At 41.2% G+C, this 17,026-nt stretch overlaps 1 protein-coding gene across 2 annotated transcripts in view; it reads right to left on the reverse strand.

Moving 5' to 3' along the window:
* The window catches only part of MYBPC2 (myosin binding protein C2), a 131,695-nt gene that overhangs the window by 72,611 nt on the left and 42,058 nt on the right, over window positions 1–17,026 (reverse strand). Inside the window, exons 2-5 of one of the 2 annotated variants that reach the window (XM_040325785.1) lie at window positions 16,359–16,427; window positions 12,776–12,805; window positions 6,645–6,722; window positions 4,442–4,590 (exon numbers count right to left, since the gene is read on the reverse strand). In XM_040325785.1, coding sequence (XP_040181719.1) covers window positions 4,442–4,590; window positions 6,645–6,722; window positions 12,776–12,805; window positions 16,359–16,427 — 326 coding nt within the window. The remainder of the gene's footprint in view (window positions 1–4,441; window positions 4,591–6,644; window positions 6,723–12,775; window positions 12,806–16,358; window positions 16,428–17,026) is intronic. The other variant, XM_040325787.1, reaches the window with a different exon arrangement.

A 17,026-nucleotide genomic window follows, 5' to 3' on the forward strand; every position in this document is an offset into this window, starting at 1 on the left:
TTATAGCACCAGTTGTGAAACTTTTTTTTCAGGAAATTTTGTTAATGTGTGTAGCAGAGGTAATGCAGCGAAAGAGGCAAAAATTCAGCAGTAACCAAATACACCGCCAGTCACAATGCTGCACAATACAAATCCACTATAATATGCTTTCTATATTCGAAAGTATATTATAAGTGTATATTACACCTATATACTGCAGAGCAAGTAGCACACCTATACCAGTGCTTGAAAGGACTTTTGTGCACCTGTTAGGTAAGGATTTGTGTCACTACAGTCTGTCCCTGCTGGAAAAAGCAAACTGTCCCTACACTGACAATTTTAAAAAATTTTTAAAAAAATTTTTAAAAAAAAACGTCATTTACGTCAAAAAACACGCCCCCATCACATATATTTGAATTGCGCGCCCTTACGCCGCCTAAGTTACACTACGCCGCCGTAACTTACGGCGGGAAATCTTTGAGGATACAAAAAAATAAAGTAAGTTACGGCGGCGTAGTGTATCTGAGATACACTACGCCGGACGGAGAGAAGCGCCGCGCTTTTCGTGGATCTGGCCCTTAGTACGGTCAAATCTATGTTCGTTCAAGCGAGAAGCAGCAGGATGGAAACGTTTTCTTGAACTAAAATATCTAACAGTGTATGTGGTCTTCATTAGGGAAAATAAAAAAAAGGCGCTTTTAAGTGCAGAACTAAAACGTTATATTTCCCAAAAGAGTTAAAAACACTTAGGCGGGTTCACACTATTGCGAATTTGATGTGGGATCCCTTCATCCAATATGCAATAGCAGGAGAATGTGAATGGTTCTCTATGAAGCAGGTTCACATATGTCCGATGCGGCTCCGGTGCATTGTTTGGTCGGTTTTAGGTCAGAGTTCAGCCAAAAATTTGTGCGGAAATCGGACCTGAAATGGTGAAGCAGGACGCACTGGACTCCTGCTGGGAGCCACATCGGCATTAAGTGTGAGCCTTACAAAAGTGTGGATGGGTAGGAGCACATCATATTAGTAATATGGCAGGTGGTCTGACGTTCTGGTAGTCCCAAGGAGTCTCAGGGATATCCAGAGGTGTAATTCTATGAAAGCATATTCTGAAGTGGCCGGCAGATGGAAGCCACAACTCTCCTGGATACTGGGAAGACAGCTAGGCTGTCTGAGACAGCATGGAAGCTGAATCCAGGAAGTGACATCAATGGGAAGGGACCAACAACCAGTATGGACAGCAAACCGGAAGTGATGTCATCAACATGCGATGTGTTTCGGAACAGCTAATTGGTTCCTTTTTAAACAATGACTAAAGGTTACTAGAAGCGGAGCTTCTTATGGTCTGTGGGCGGGCTTTGGGCAGACATGAGCAAGACAAAGGGAAGCATTGAGCTTATAAAATGACATAATGAATACATAAACAGCATACTGGGGACACAAAAAGGAAAAACAGAAGTCTGACAAACAGGGCAAACCAATTAGCTAATATCATTACATGCAGATGGTGCATAGCAGCTTGATAGCACGTCACTCGCTGTGTATAAACACTTATGCCGCGTAGACACGATCGGAAATTCCGACAAGAAAACAATGGATTTTTTTCAGACAGAATTTTGGCTCAAACTTGTGTTGCATATGCACGGTCACACAAAATTCTGACCGTCAAGAACGTAATGACGTACAACACTACAACAAGCCGAGAAAAATTAAGTTCAATGATTCCGAGCATGCGTCGAATTGATTTGAGTGTTTGCATGCATGTTTTTTTGCGTTTTGGAATTGCATACAGATGACCGGACTTTCTAAAATTTCACAAATTTGAGAGCCAGCTCCGACCGTGTGTACGCGGCATAAGATGGTGAACAATATGGTAAACAATATACATAAATGGATCTATGGTATATTATATAGAATATATATGATGAGGAAGGGAATCGCTAAAAGATATATTCAAAGGGGTATATTTTTTTTAATCCAAAATTCAAAGGGGTATATTAAAAAGTTGTGAACGGGGAACCATATATAAAGGCAATGTAAAATGCTATATATATATATAAAAAGAGAAAATCAAGTACATTTCTCTTTGGCAAAGCTTGTGGAAGCACTCAGTGGGAGGGAGGTCTCTAGGCATTGCCTCAATAACCCAAACTCTCAAACTATCAAGAGATTTGTTATGGTATGCCTAGGGACACTGTGGGTTTCCAGTCCCTCAGTGATTAAACAGCGATGTACGCCAAACCGCTTCCGTAGCAGCCTTATAGTTCGCCCTATGTAGAAACAGGTCGGTTGAACATGTGTGAAAGCCCTTGAGAGGATATGTTTTTCCTTTTACACAGAAATCCTTCTGGCCATGTTTGACAAAACGGCAAGTCTTATGCCGCGTACACACGGCCGTTTTTTGTGATGAAATAAAACAAAGTTTTTTATCATGAAACAAAACAAAGTTTTTCAAACTTCATTTTAAAAAACGACGTTGCCTACACACTATCGTTTTTTCAAAATGCTCTAGCAAAGCGCGGTTACGTTCAGCACGTACGACGGCACTCTGTTCCATTCAAGCTCGCGTCATAACTTGCTTCTGAGCATGCGCGGGTTTAAAAACGTTGTTTTAAATGTCGTTTTACCCACACACTATCATTTTAAATGACACAAAAAACAACGTTTTGAAAAATGACATAAAAAATTTAAGCATGCTCGAATTTTTTTTGTTGACATTTTTTAAGACATAAAACAACGTTTTCCCCACACACGGCCATTTTAAATTACGTTTTTAAAAATTATGTTTTTTTTCATCACAAAAAACGACCGTGTGTACGCGGCATAACACTAGGGTTTTCAACATTGATACATGCCTGTAATGGCTAAAAAATTCGGAAGGGAATGACCTGGAGGCAGGGCCAATTTAATAGCATCATGGGCTCCTGGGGTCCCTCCAGCCTGCCCCAAATTTACGCATCTATTTAAGAATTAAAGTACCAATAGTTGATAGAATTAAACATGCCATAAATCAAAGACTAATTCCACACAAAGAGCACAGAGATGAGGCAGAAGGGCATCAGGAGGGAAAACTACAAGTTCTGGGATTCCGCTCAGGACAAGGCCATTATCCTGGGAAAACTTAGTAAAATGCATGATGCTTCTAGCAGATATGGGATAGTTGGCAAAAATGTAATGCAAGACTATCATGGGGCCCCCATGCACCTGGGGCCCCTGGGCAGTGCCCAAGTGTGCCCAGGCATTAAGACAGCCCTGCCTGGAGGTGGTGGTTTCTTTCTCAATTTACTAGGTGCCACCTTACTTTTGATGTTAGGTGCTTTTCTATAAGCAAATCTAGGCTTATTGGACAGGGTTGGAGGAGGAGATGCTGGTCTTGTAGGAGCAAAGGCCAGTGTCTAAGCACACTATTTTCCATCTGTTGAGAATGGAATTGTCCTTATTTGTGTCTGTTTGAATGGGGAGTCAGGGTAAGGAAGATGTGCCTATGTAATGAGAGTAAGCTGTTTCCACAATATCAGCTGGAAAACCCTTCTCAAGAAATGTATCTTTTAGCACAGGGGTGTAAAACTCAATTTCATCAGGGCCAGTTCTATCTGTAAGATTAGATTCCCAGCGCATCCCCTCCCCTTACATTAGATGTCAAGAGCCACCCCACCATCAGAAGAATTGCCTGCCGTTGGCTTGTCGTAATTTCTGGCATGAATATCCTTACCAACAAAATATAATTCTAGGTCAAGGAAGACCAATTACCAAAGTGTTGTTATTGTTACAGTGTACTACAAAATTCGAAAATATAGATGCATAGATTTTCCATCATTATCTGACGTCACTATCCCTTTTGGGAAATATAAAGTTTTAGGCCTCATTCACATGAGGCGGATCCCTTTAGCGGAGTCCCCCAGCTCAGCAGGAGATTGCTCTGTTGATATCCGCTGAGCCGGCGGATGACAGGTCGATCTCTGCTTACTGAGCGGGGAGGGGCCTGTCAGATTGGACAAAAATGTCAGTTTAAATCAGATCTCATCCGATCCGCCAAGACAGATTGGCGAACCTGTCGCCATACGTCTGTTTTTAGCGACTCGGATGGCAGACGTGTGTCAGCGGACACATCTCAGCTGACATCCGTCTCCCCATAGGAGTCAATGGATGGCCCGCTTGGATCCGCCGGTCCATTTTTCAGACGGATCCGAGCAGGCTTGTCGTGTGAAAGGGGCCTTACTTCTGCACTTAGAGGCGCCTTTTTTTCATTTCATTTTTCTTCAAGAGTTTGCTTCTCTCTTCAAGTGCTGCCAGAAGTGCATGAAGACCCTCTTCTATTTCTACATAGACTGATATCTGCTTGGTCTGTTACTCAGAGTGTCTTTATACACACTTTTATCTGGTCTTCATTAGGTCTTCAAAGTCCATTAATGTGATTTCATGATTAGCACATTTTCAAAAAAAGATAGCAAGTTGTCATTACCTTCTTCTCTTTCTCAACAGATTCCTTAAATTGGAAGCGGGTTCCACTTTTGCTTCCCAGTTCGAGCCATTTGCCTTTAAACCACTTTATTGTTGGCTTCACGGCCAGCTGGCTGGCATCAACACTGGCATTTAGAACGATATCTTTACCTATAAGAAAAATAATTATTATAAATAATTCCATTCTGTGTAAAATATTATTTAGCTGGCATTTTTAAGCTTAACTTTTTTAATTACAAGCTGAACTAATGCATTTATACAAGTAGATCTATTTAATTATTTTATTTTCTGCAATTATGTAATGGCAGTATATTACACGTTGTTTTACAGAACATACAATATTAGCACTTGGTTCCGTTTAAATCTCAGATATAGTTCTCGAGCAGTGTGGTCAGACAGTTCACCCCCCTCTTCCCACCACTATGCAAAAATGCTGGGTGAAGGAGACAAATATACAGCGGGGAAATAAATATTTCACCCCCTGCAGATTTTGTAAGTTTGTACGTTGCTTTGCCCACAGGAGCCATTCTGCCGACGTATAAGTGTGTGAAGCGGTCGGCAAGTGGTTAATATTAACTATTATATATATTGTAATGATTTGAGGAGATCTTGTGGATACTGCAGACTGCTGTTATCATATTGCACAGGGTTACCTGTTAGTTGCTATATGTAAGGTGACATTCTGTGAGGCCTCGTACACACAACCGTTTTCCTCAACAAAATCCATCAAGAAACTTGGTGGCAGAGCTTTTTTGCTGAGGATAACGTCCGTGTGTATATTTTTTGTCGAGGAAACTGTTGTGGTTTTCTTTTTTCTTGTCGTGTGATACACATTCGTGTGTATGCTTAGAAACCCGCGCATGTTTAGAAAAAAGTATGAGACGGGAGCGCACCTTCGGTAAAAGTAGGGTTTGTAATGGAGATAGCACATTCATCACGCTGTAACAGACTGAAAAGCGCGAATCGTCTCTTACCAAACTTTTACTTAACACGCAGTGACATGAGATTAGCAAAAGAAGCCCCAGGGGTTGTGCCAGTGGAATCGAACTTCCCCTTTATAGTGTCGTCATATGTGTTGTATGTCACCGCGTTTGAGAACGACGAGATTTTGTCTTGACAGTGTGTACGCAAAGAAAGCTTAACAAGATTTTCGACAAGCCTGACAAGAAACTCATTGAGGAAAACTATGTTTCTTTTACGACGAGATTCTTGGTCGTGTGTACAAGGCCTAACTCTACTCATATGTATGTATACACTGATCAGCCATGCCATTACAACCACTGACAAGTAAAGTGAATAACATTGATAATATCATTACAATTACATCTGAAAGTAGGTGAAGTTGATATGCTGAAAGCAGAAAAAATTGGCAAGCATAAATATTTGTGCGACTTTGACAAGGGCCAAATTGTAATGACTAGAGGATTGGGTCAGAGCAACAACTAAAACGGCAGCTCTTTTGATATTTTTTATGGTCTCCAGTGGTCAGGACCTACCAAAAGTGGTCAAAGGAAGGAAAACTGGTGAACCGGCGATAGGGTCGTAGAAGGCCAAGACTCCCTGATGCATGTGGGGAGTGAAGGCTGGCTCGTGTAGTCCGATCCAATAAAAGAGATACTATAACCCAAATTGCTGAAAAAGTTTACACCTTTCTATCAGAATCAACATGAACTTTTTCATCATTTATGTGGATGTTACTTGACACTTACCACCTGCCTTAACTTTGTTGATAACCAAGTACACCCCTTCATGGAAATGATATTCAATCCAATAAGGCATCTGTGGGATGTGCTAGAAAAAGAAGTCCGATCCATGGAGGCCCTTCAGGGGTTACGTGTGTCCTAGGGATGTGTTCTAACTGTAGGGGGGGTGGGCTCACTACAACATGACAGATAACTGCTCCCGATGACAGAGAGCATTAGATCCCTGTCATGTTGCTAGGCAGAACAGGCCCATTTTGCCTCTCCATGTCACGATTGCAGGCCGCCGGCGAACATCGAGTTTGTGTGACCCGCAGGGGAACATGCCCCCTAGGGGGCAAATTCAAAGGGACGTACAGGTACGCCCATTTGCCTGCCCCGCCATTCTGCCCACGAAAATCGGCGTGCGGAAGTCGGCAAGTGGTTAATATAACACATTGCTTAGCAAACTAAAAATCACCCAGTTAGTGTGCAGCTCATTTAAATTCCTTTCTTCATACATACCAGCTTCCACAGATACATTGTTTGGTTTTTCAAGAAACAGGCCAGTTAGTTCAGGAGTGCGATCTTCTGGTTTTGTGTCTAGAAATCAAATAGCAAAAATTACGGTTATATTCAGTGGAATGAATGCTAGAAGTATGAATAATGTAATTTCAATAAAAGTCCCAGTCTTGGTTCTCTCATTAGAACAGGGCCACACTTGTAGAGATTTTGGCGCGGTGGCCCCCACATATCTTTGTCAATTTTTGGAATTACAATTATTAATAAGCAGGTATGAATATATATATATATAGGGCATTACATGCATGTCTGACCATCTTAATGGAGTCTGACCATCTTAATTTATGTCAATAGTTTTAAAAGTGTGGGGTGTGTTTTTACTTTTTCACTTTTTCCTGTGAGCCCATCTCCATTTAGACAGCTTGCATAAAAGTACAGGACTAATGTGTTGTGCTCTGTACTGCTGTAGTGCATGTTAAGAGATCTATCTGACCTTGCTGGGGCAGTGCCACATAGGGTTGCCACCTGTCCAGGATTCACCCAGACAGTTTGGGTTTGGAATCATGCGTCTGGGTTTCAGAAGGCCTGAAACCCGGACACAGTATTCAGACCGGACTATGGCTTTCTGGTAGGGTTGCTGGCTGCAGCTGTGTAAGACGAGAGTGTCTGTTACATTCTCTTTCACACTGCCCAAAACCAAAACACTCAAAAATTCCCTACCCCGCCCCACCCCCCACACACAGACGAGAGAGGGCTCAATTTACTTGTTTTCCTACCGACCCCACCCCTTTGTGCCTGCCCATACTCCAATCCCCAGCGCTGTGCGTCAGAAAAGGAAAGTGGGGGCTGGAAATTTGAAGTCCAGATCCTTCAGATACATCTGGATGAGAGGTGCTGACTGCCAAGGGGTGAGTGAGCTCATCATCCATCTCTGTCCATGACTGAAGTCTCCCCCCTTCTCTCTCCTGCCTCTGAGTGAGTACACAAAGGTAAATCAGGGTTCTCAGAGCACCCCTTACATCAGAGTTCCCCTTTACACCAGAGGCCACAGTGTTCGCCCTTATTTCAGAATCCTCTCAGTACATCAAAGTTCTCAGTGTTCCCCCTTAAATCAGGGTTCCTAGAGCATCCGTTATGTCAGAGTTCCCAGAGCATCCCTTACATCAGAGTTGGCAAAGTGCCCCCTTACAGTGTAAGGGAACTCTGTGGACTCGGATGTAAAAGGGGAACTCTTGTGATTAACTTCATATGATTAGAATAGTTATTTCATTGCAAAATATGTGTATAGTTTATACTATAAAAATATTTTTTGTGTTGCTTAAGTGTACGAGTTTGACTTGATAAAAAGGTGGCAACCCTAGTGTCACAATGTGATAATTTCCCCAAGATTCATGTATTTACTGTAAGTGCGTTGACAGCTCTAAATCTGAGGCACTGAAAATCCACACACTGTGCTGCTGAATTGCTGGATTGTATTTAATGTACATGTTCCTCACAATGTTTAGTTGCTGGAGCAGTGACACTGTGCAAGCTGTCTGAATGGAGGTGTGCTGACATGATCACAGAACTGTCAGAACACCCCCATTCACAAAATTTGCAGAAACTAGCATTGTGTGGCATATACACAGTAAATACAACCCAGCAATTCATCAGCAGAGTAAAGGGATGGATTTTCAGTGCCCTTGTCTTTGCATAGGAGAGGGCAAGCTCTAAGCAGTGATAGATTGTGGGAAAATAGTACCTACTCCCAGGCTCCCCTTTAGGGTTGCCACCCTTTCTTCAAGTCAAACCCGAACACTTCAGAGTTGCACAGCTATTTTTTTCAGAGTATGCATAGATAAACTATGCATAGATGTTGCTATTAAATAACATTTCTAATCATATGAAGATAATCACAAGAGTTCCCCTTTACATCATAGTCCACAGAGTTTCCCCTTTACATCAAAGTCCATAGAGTTTCCCTTTTACATCAGAGTCCACAGAGTTTCCCCTTTACATCAGAGTCCACAGAGTTCCCCCTTTACATCTGAATCTGCAGAGTTCCCTTTCACTGTAGGGGGGGGACTCTGCAGACTCTGATGTAAGGGAGAACTTTGGGGACTCTAACATAAGGGATGCTCTGGTGCTCTGGACTCTGTAAGGAGGAACACTGGCCTCTGGTGTAAAGGGGAGCTCTGATGTAATGAGTGTTCTGAGAACCCTGATCTACCTTAGCTTACTCACTTAAGCCCTGTACACACGATCGGTTTGTCTGATGAAAACAGACCGATGGACTGTTTTTATCGGACAAACCGATCGTGTGTGGGCCCCATCGGTGAAAAATGGATAAAAAAACGATAGAAAAAAACGATCGTCTGTGTGGAAGTCCATCAGTCAAAAATCCACGCATGCTCAGAATCAATTTGACGCATGCTCGGAAGCATTGAACTTAATTTTTCTCAGCACGTCGTAGTGTTTTACGTCATCGCATTTTGGCACGGTCGGATTTTTGACTGATTGTGTGTAGGCAAAACTGATAAAAGTCAGCTTCATTAGATATCCGACGAAAATCTTTTAACAAATTAGATTCCATCAGATATCCGATCGTGTGTACGAGGCTTCAGAGGCAAGAGAGAGAAGGGGGAGGGGGGAAGACTTAGTCCTGTCTGAATAATGTGTCCGGGTCTCAGACAGTCTGAAACCTGGACGCATTATTCCAAACCCGAACTGTCCGGGTGAATCCTGAAAAGGTGGCAATCCTACTCCCCTTCCACTTCACCAAGCGCAGGACCATAGATGTTTCCTGTGCACTCGATTCAAAAGACGTGTTGTTGGAGCACTGAACCCACTAATAGGTGAAAAAAAGTATTAAAGGAAGCTCTTTGTTGACCAGGATATCTCCAAGGGTTTCCAGAGCAGTCAAAACTGTATTTGAAAGGATGAGAATGCCACAGGTTTGTACTACTAGATCTAGTAACTATCTATTTATTTTGACAACAGGTCACAGGATATAGCCATTATGTTTCAGGGGGTCACAGCTCCCCCTTCACTGGCACCCAAATCGCTGTGCAATTTTCCACGATTGTCCTCTGATGAATCACAGTAAAATCGCACAAACAAAATCGAGGAATACCTGACGCCCAAAAGAAGTTCCGGAACTTCTTTTGGGCGCCAGGTGTCCGATGATTCTGTTTGTGCGATTTTACTGTGATTCCTTGGGTGACAATCACGGCAAAATCATGCCGCGATTTGGGTGCCATTCAAAGTAAAAGAAGTCGCAAAGGCGCCCTGTGTTTTGCCCCGATTCGGAATTACGGGCAGAATCGTGGTGATTCCGCCTGTGATCTGCAATGCCATAGTGTGAACAAAGCCTTTAGATAATTATATGAATCAATGCTCTGAATTCAAATGAAACAGAAGGAAATAGATTTGAATGGAGAGCTGAAGTATATATGTGTTTTCTTTTACTTTAGGGGCACTTAAAGCGGATGTGCCACTAAAACAATATATTAAAAGCTAGCAGCTACAAATCCTGCAGCTGCTGACTTTTAATATAAGGACACTTACCTGTCCTGGAGTCCAGCGGTGATCGCAGCAGAGGATGAGCCGATCGCTCGTCACCCTGCTGCTCCCCCCTCCATCCACGGTGAGGGAACCAGGAAGTGAAGCGCTGCGGCTTCACTGCCCGGTTCCCTACGGCGCATGCGCGAGTCGCGCTGCGCCCGCCGATTGGCTCACACGCTGTGTGCTGGGAGCCGAGTGTTCCCAGCACACAACGGGCGACAGACGGGATGTGACGGAATGCCCGTCTTTCGCCCGTAGCGTGTGGCCGGAAGTGGGTGCAAATACCTGTCTTTAGACAGGTGTCTGCACCCCCCTCCCCCCTGAAAGGTGTCAAATGTGACACCGGAGGGGGGGAGGGTTCCGATCAGCGGGACTCCACTTTAGGGTGGAGGACCGCTTTAAGGTGAATATTCCCTCTGCTAAGTGAACAGCCTATGGAGTTGATTTACTAAAACTGGAGAGTGAAAAATCTTTTTTAGTAAATCAACTGCAATGATTCAAATTATCAAATATGTCCTCTGAGAAGAGAAGTATGTAAATCACATGAACAAAATTACAAATGCTTCAGCAAGAAAGCCTGATTCAGGATGACAAATATTTGTAGTCTTTGAATGTTACATCTGTGTAGTATTTTCTTTTTGAACCTTAGTTCAAATGATATATTAGTGCAAATCGAGGAAGGAATGGTAACGATGGTTGTTGGCAGGGCTGGTGTAAGGATTTTTGACCCCCTAGGCAAAACCTCATTTTGTCGCCTTCCCCATGGCTCCACACCTGACTCCACCCCCTTTGCCCTGCTCATGTATACCCCACATTTTTAATGAAGCGCCCATCAAATGCTGCCTCACTAGTGCACATCAATGCAGACTCTCCAGTGCCCATCAAATGCAGCCTCACCAGTGCCCATCAAATGCAGCCTACCAGCACCCATCAAATGCAGCCTACTAGTGCCCATCAAATGCAGCCTACTAGTGCCTATCAAATGCAGCCTACCAGTACCCATCAATGAATGTTTGCTTGCTTCCATTCATTCGGGAGTCGGGAAAAAGACACATCCCTCTGCCACAGCTGCACCTCACACTTTGTGCAAACGGAGTGGTGGCTGCCTGCTGATGCTGAGACTGAAGCCTCGTACACACGACCGAGAAACTCGACGAGCGAAACACATCGTTTTCCTCGTCGAGTTCCTTGTTAGGCTGTCGTGAAACTCGACAAGCCAATTTTCTCCATTCCTGTCAAGGAAATAGAGAACATGCTCTCTTTTTGGCTCGTCAAGTTTCTCGACAGTTTCCTCGACGAAAATGTACACACGACCGATTTCCTCGGCAAAAAAATATCTCCCAGCAAGTTTCTTGCTGGTTTTTGCCGAGAAACTCAGTCGTGTGTACGAGCCCTAAGTTGCTTTCTGCAGAGGGAAGAGAGTAGGAACACCAGTGGTCAGGCGCCCTAGGCAGCAATGCGCCCTAGGCGTTTGCCTAGTGGTAGCACTGGCCCTGGTTGTTGGGTGTTATTATTGCTGACAACAGGCTGGAAAGATTTTCTGTCACTTTCTAACCTTTTCATTATTGTCACAGAATGTAAAAGGAAAACTAAAATGTTATAGCTATTGCCAGGCCAGGGGTATAGGGAAATTCCCCCAATTAAGACACCTGGTCCAGTGAAGGTTGTCAAAAGGTGGGACTTCCTCTATCTTTGGGAAGATCTCTTCTCACTTTATGTTATATCTTCAAGACAGGAAATATGAAAAACTCCCCCCTACAGAGCGCAATAAACCCCTTTATTTTTTCCCTAGTCTCAATAGCAATAGCCTCTTGTTTCACTCTGAACTGGAGTTAAATATGAATTAACAGGCATGATTAATAAGGAAATGTATTGCTTAAGAAAACGTTATTGTATATACTACATTGTCAGTACTTCATGTTACAAAATAAATATTGTTTTTTTGCCATATTTATATCATCTGCATACTTACAGGTATACTGCATTTTTTTTACCAAAATTTCATATATCAAGAATTACTAAGATACAGTGTTTAATATCCTTTCAATGTATCAATAATCTGTATCCATCCATAGATGACTCGAGTACATGAGCTGAATTGTCATATCGGCAAGCTTGAGAGAACAATTCACATTACCTTTGAGATTCATTACAATAGTGAGATGAGCACTCAGAGTTTTATCAATTAACCAGATCATAGTTATTATCAAGGTATAGACTTATTTGAACTAGAAACTTTTCTGTGGAAAAAAAAGTTGGTCGTGGTCCATGGGAATCTTCTCTTAACACAGCATTATAGCAGGTGGAAGACTTCTCCAGTAGTCACATTCAAAAATATGAAGGTTCTGCAAGGGTGTATGACTTCTTAAGCTGATGTGACAAGCATTTTGCTGACATCTCAAATTTTCTTCTGCAATTGAGTATTAATGGAAATATTCAATTGCACTGGACTTCTTTAGTTGTATTGCAGGTTCTGTTATACTGTTGGCGTCACTGGATAGTCTTATACATTTTTATCTTCTTATTATGATCTGTAAATTTGTTTTCAGTTTATTTAACTGTTGTTATCAATTTGGTGCTGGGAAACTTACCATCTGGTGGCAGTTCTCCATCAACGAGTTCTGTAAATTAAAGAATGAAAATTGATATGATGAATTGACAACCAAATCAAATGGAATTTCCTGTATTTTATACCCTGTTAGTTCTATAGAAGGTGAAGGATCAGGTTGTAAAACTGGAAATGACTTGACTTCATAAACCTCGAACTCCGAAAAACCTCGGCTCTCAGGTGTGATGAACCTTTCAACTTTTTTTTCACTGTCCTCCATGGTGACAGCAGATACTACTCAGACCCGACTCCAAAATGGCTCTTCAACTCACCACCCAAATGGAAAAGCTTTGGGGTCTTCTGGGGCTTCACTGATGACATCCGAAACATTACATGCAGCCATGCACATCTAGCAACATACTACAGGCACATGTGATAAGACATTGACAAACCAATCCATGAAAGGGAATACAACAAGTAATATAAAGTTAAACTGTATATAAAGTTATATTACTATATTATAGTACAGCCAGCTACACAAATGCCCCGTACACGTCGGACTTTTGACCTGCCCAAATCACATCGGAATTACGATGGAATTCCATCGGAGTAAAAGAGAACATGTCGTCTATCTAAACTCTGATGGAATTCCTCTGCATTTCTGATAAAAAAAGTCCAATAAGGCATACACACGGTCGGAAGTTCCGATGCAAAGAGTTTGTCTTTCCGATCGAGTGTACGGGGCAAAACTGTGTGAATGTTGTGGTTATGTGTTATAGGAGCTTGATTAATAAAACAAAGAGCAATGTGCAGAGTCCAATAATCCTATTTATTTCTACTTAAGATTCTTTAAAACTGAAATTTGATTGGTAATTATCACTAAAAACAAGATTGCTGTTTTTTTGCACTGCTTTATTAAAATAAGCCTTTTGCTGTCATACTGTATTTAGTACAATTAAGTATGACTTGCAGTATGTTGTTATTAATAGGCATTAATCATTTTTAATTAATTGTGAGCAAAATTCCTGCTGTAATGTGAGAAAGAGTAGGACGGAAAAGACGATAGACTAGTTCAACAGTGTTGGGTTTAAGACTAACATTTTAAACATGTTTTAAATAACACAAAGGACATACAATAGACACAGTAACAATGCATGCTTTGCTATGCACTTCCTTGCGTATTATTAATGTGCCAAGTTCAAACTGTTTTAATAGATGACATTTATGAAAAGGGTGCACAGAAGAAGAACTCTACAAAAGTGGCCAAAGACCATTTGAGCCCGATGACCAGTTTGGGCCACCAAATAGTTGCCAGTTTTTTTCAAATATGCTTGTGAATATATCTGTAAAATCCATAATCTCAAATCCAATATGAGTATCCAGATCAGAAACATAGTTGAAGCTGATTTTTTTTTATTAACAGAAACAGGAATTTGTATTTAAGATGGATAATCAGCTAAGGCCCAATGTACTGTTTTTGGTCCAAGTATAATAATATTTAAAGGTCTGTTTAATTTTAGCAACAAAATGGAAACATTGTGAGCAAGAATCTGGCTGATACTGAATACAGTTTCCATGCACCAACTTCCATAAATGTTTTATCATTATGTCATCAGGGAATATAATTTTTTTTTGTAAATCTTTTTGTAAACTTTTTATTAAAAAAATATTTGTTATTCTCATAAGTCTTTCTGTTTTTAGGTGAAAGGAATTTCTGTACCCCCCCCCCCCCCCCATCATTTTCACCACCAAATCATAAAATGCAGATAAGTCAGAGCCTGCACTGCCTTAGGCTGCTGAGGGTCATATTTGAATCCTTCAAGGCTTTGGGGTTCTCTGAAACCTCCATGGATGCACTCCATTCATTCTCAACTCAAGTGCGTTCAACCAGGCTGGGCAATATTCTGTACAGCTGAGCTAAGCTCAATCATGACACTACAAAGAAGGTTGGAATACTGCAGCATATTAATAATTAATAATATGAATAATGCCCTGGGTAAGCAGTTTAGGAGAGTAAAGCCTTGTACACACGACCGGTTTTCCCATCGGGAAAACTGCCAGGAGAGCTTTTGGCCGGGAAAACCGGACGTGTGTATGCTTCCTCGCAGTTTTCCCATCAGCAAAACAGCCGGGAATTCCGTCGGGAAAATAGAGAACCTGCTCTCTATTTTCCCGTTGGGATTTCCAGCGTTTTTTTCCGCCTGATCTACTACATACCTATGGGAAAGACTGCGAGGCAGTGGCGATGAAGCATACACATGGCCGGGATTCCTGGCCAAAGCACCATGGCAGTTTTCTTGCCGGGTTCTTGGTTTTCCCCTCGGTTTTCTCGGCAGACTTTTTACCACTGAGAAAACCGAGCATGTGTACAGGGCTTTAGAACGTTTATCTATCTGCATCTGATGACTGTACTTTTATAAGGCTTGTGGAGGATCTGGGAGATATTGGAAGGTACTGTCACTATTTAACTAATGTTGTAGTTTGAATTATCTGTCTATTTTATAATGGATGCAATATAAAATGTAAAATCTTATAATATCAAAACCATTGTACAGCTTTCTATAAATCGCAAAAACTGTATGTTTTTATCAAATACTATTTGAGTGACTACTGGACTTTGCACCCAGGTATTTTCTTGAACAGCCTACCCTAGCCCATCAAAATGCACAGCTCCTGTAAAAGTGTAACTATTAATTTAAAAATGATCCTTGATAAAAAGCTGAAGACTTATAAAATATCCTGCCACTATTACCTAAGTCTAACTGAAACTCGATCTTGGGCATTGGCATTTCATGATCGACATTCAGCATTTTACTGAAAACAACAATGTTTGACTTATGCTTGGAAATAATATTTTTTTAATTTAATAAATTGATTTATTTTAAAGCCTGGAATGTTGACTGCTACCATCCAGTCTTTCTGCATAATTTGACTTTGTTTCTGTAAAAATTTTGATATTCCCTTTGGATGTCAAGGAGCAGAGGCTTGGTCTCCTGAGTAGAGATTGCTTTTTCTATCCTCATAGAAGGGTCGGAAACAGAGGTCCAAGTTTGCTACAAAATAGAAGACCCTTTTATTATGTTGGCTGAGCCATGGGAATTTAAACCAGATTGCAATGAGTAAACTACAGTTCTATGAAAGTCTGCAAATTTTTCTATATTTATTTTAGCTAAAAGATAGCACAATCTCAGCTAGGCATCAAGCCGATATACCAAAACAAATTGAACACTGAACATTTCACCAACTGCACATATAATTGACCACATACTAATCTTCAACATACCATATCAACAGGGCAGACTCACTGTATTCATTTCCAAAAAATAGACATTTACAATACAAATAAAAACTACAACAAAAACAACATAATACATTCATAGTACTACATAGTATTGTGTTTCACAGCTTACCATTAGTAACAGATAAATCATCACAACCATATTAACAGTTAGATTTTAATACCGGTTTTATTAGACATTTTGTAATACAGGTAAACATGTTAAAATCACATCTACATTCAGTTTTATTTTTGTCTCTTTACCACTTTCCAGTTTTTTTTCTATTTTGAAAGATGTAAATAATCACTTAGAGCAAAAATACCAAGTTATTGTTTTAAAGATGCTTACCTTCTTTTGGGGCTTCCTTGGCTGCCTGCTTTGCGGCTGGTTTTCCAGGGCCAGGAGCCTTTTTAACAGCTGGAAAAAAAAGAACAGTTTGTGAACAAGTGTAAATCACTGAATATCCTTAAAAAATAACTGGATTTTTGTGGAAAAAAATATAGAACCCTAAAAAATATAGTCTATATGATTGCCACAGCAACCATATTGTAATTTAATATAAAAAATATATATACATTTTCATTTAACTTGCAGTACTGTAATTTTCTCTAAAATCCAATGCAATATGGCAATATGGCAACCTGTATGTATTCTTTACATAGTTGGTGAACAGAACACTCCCGGATTGTCATTTCTTGCTGTGTGACTGGCTCAATAATTTTCCTATAAGTCTACTCTAAGGTACACTATATTACCAAAAGTATTGGGACACCTGCCTTTACACATAGATGAACACTAATGGCATCCCAGTCTTAGTCCGTAGGGTTCAACGTTGAGTAGACCCACCCGTTGCCGCTTAAACAGTTTCAACTCTTCTGGGAAGGCTGTCCACAAGGTTTAGGAGTGCGTCTATTTGACCATTCTTCCAGAAGCGCATTTGTGAGGTCAGGCACTGATGTGGACGAGAAGGCCTGGCTCGCAGTCTCTGCTTTAATTCATCCCAAAGGTGTTTTATT

Source organism: Rana temporaria, chromosome 10 (assembly GCF_905171775.1).
Source record: "Rana temporaria chromosome 10, aRanTem1.1, whole genome shotgun sequence".
In the NCBI taxonomy this organism is placed as follows: Eukaryota; Metazoa; Chordata; class Amphibia; order Anura; family Ranidae; genus Rana; species Rana temporaria.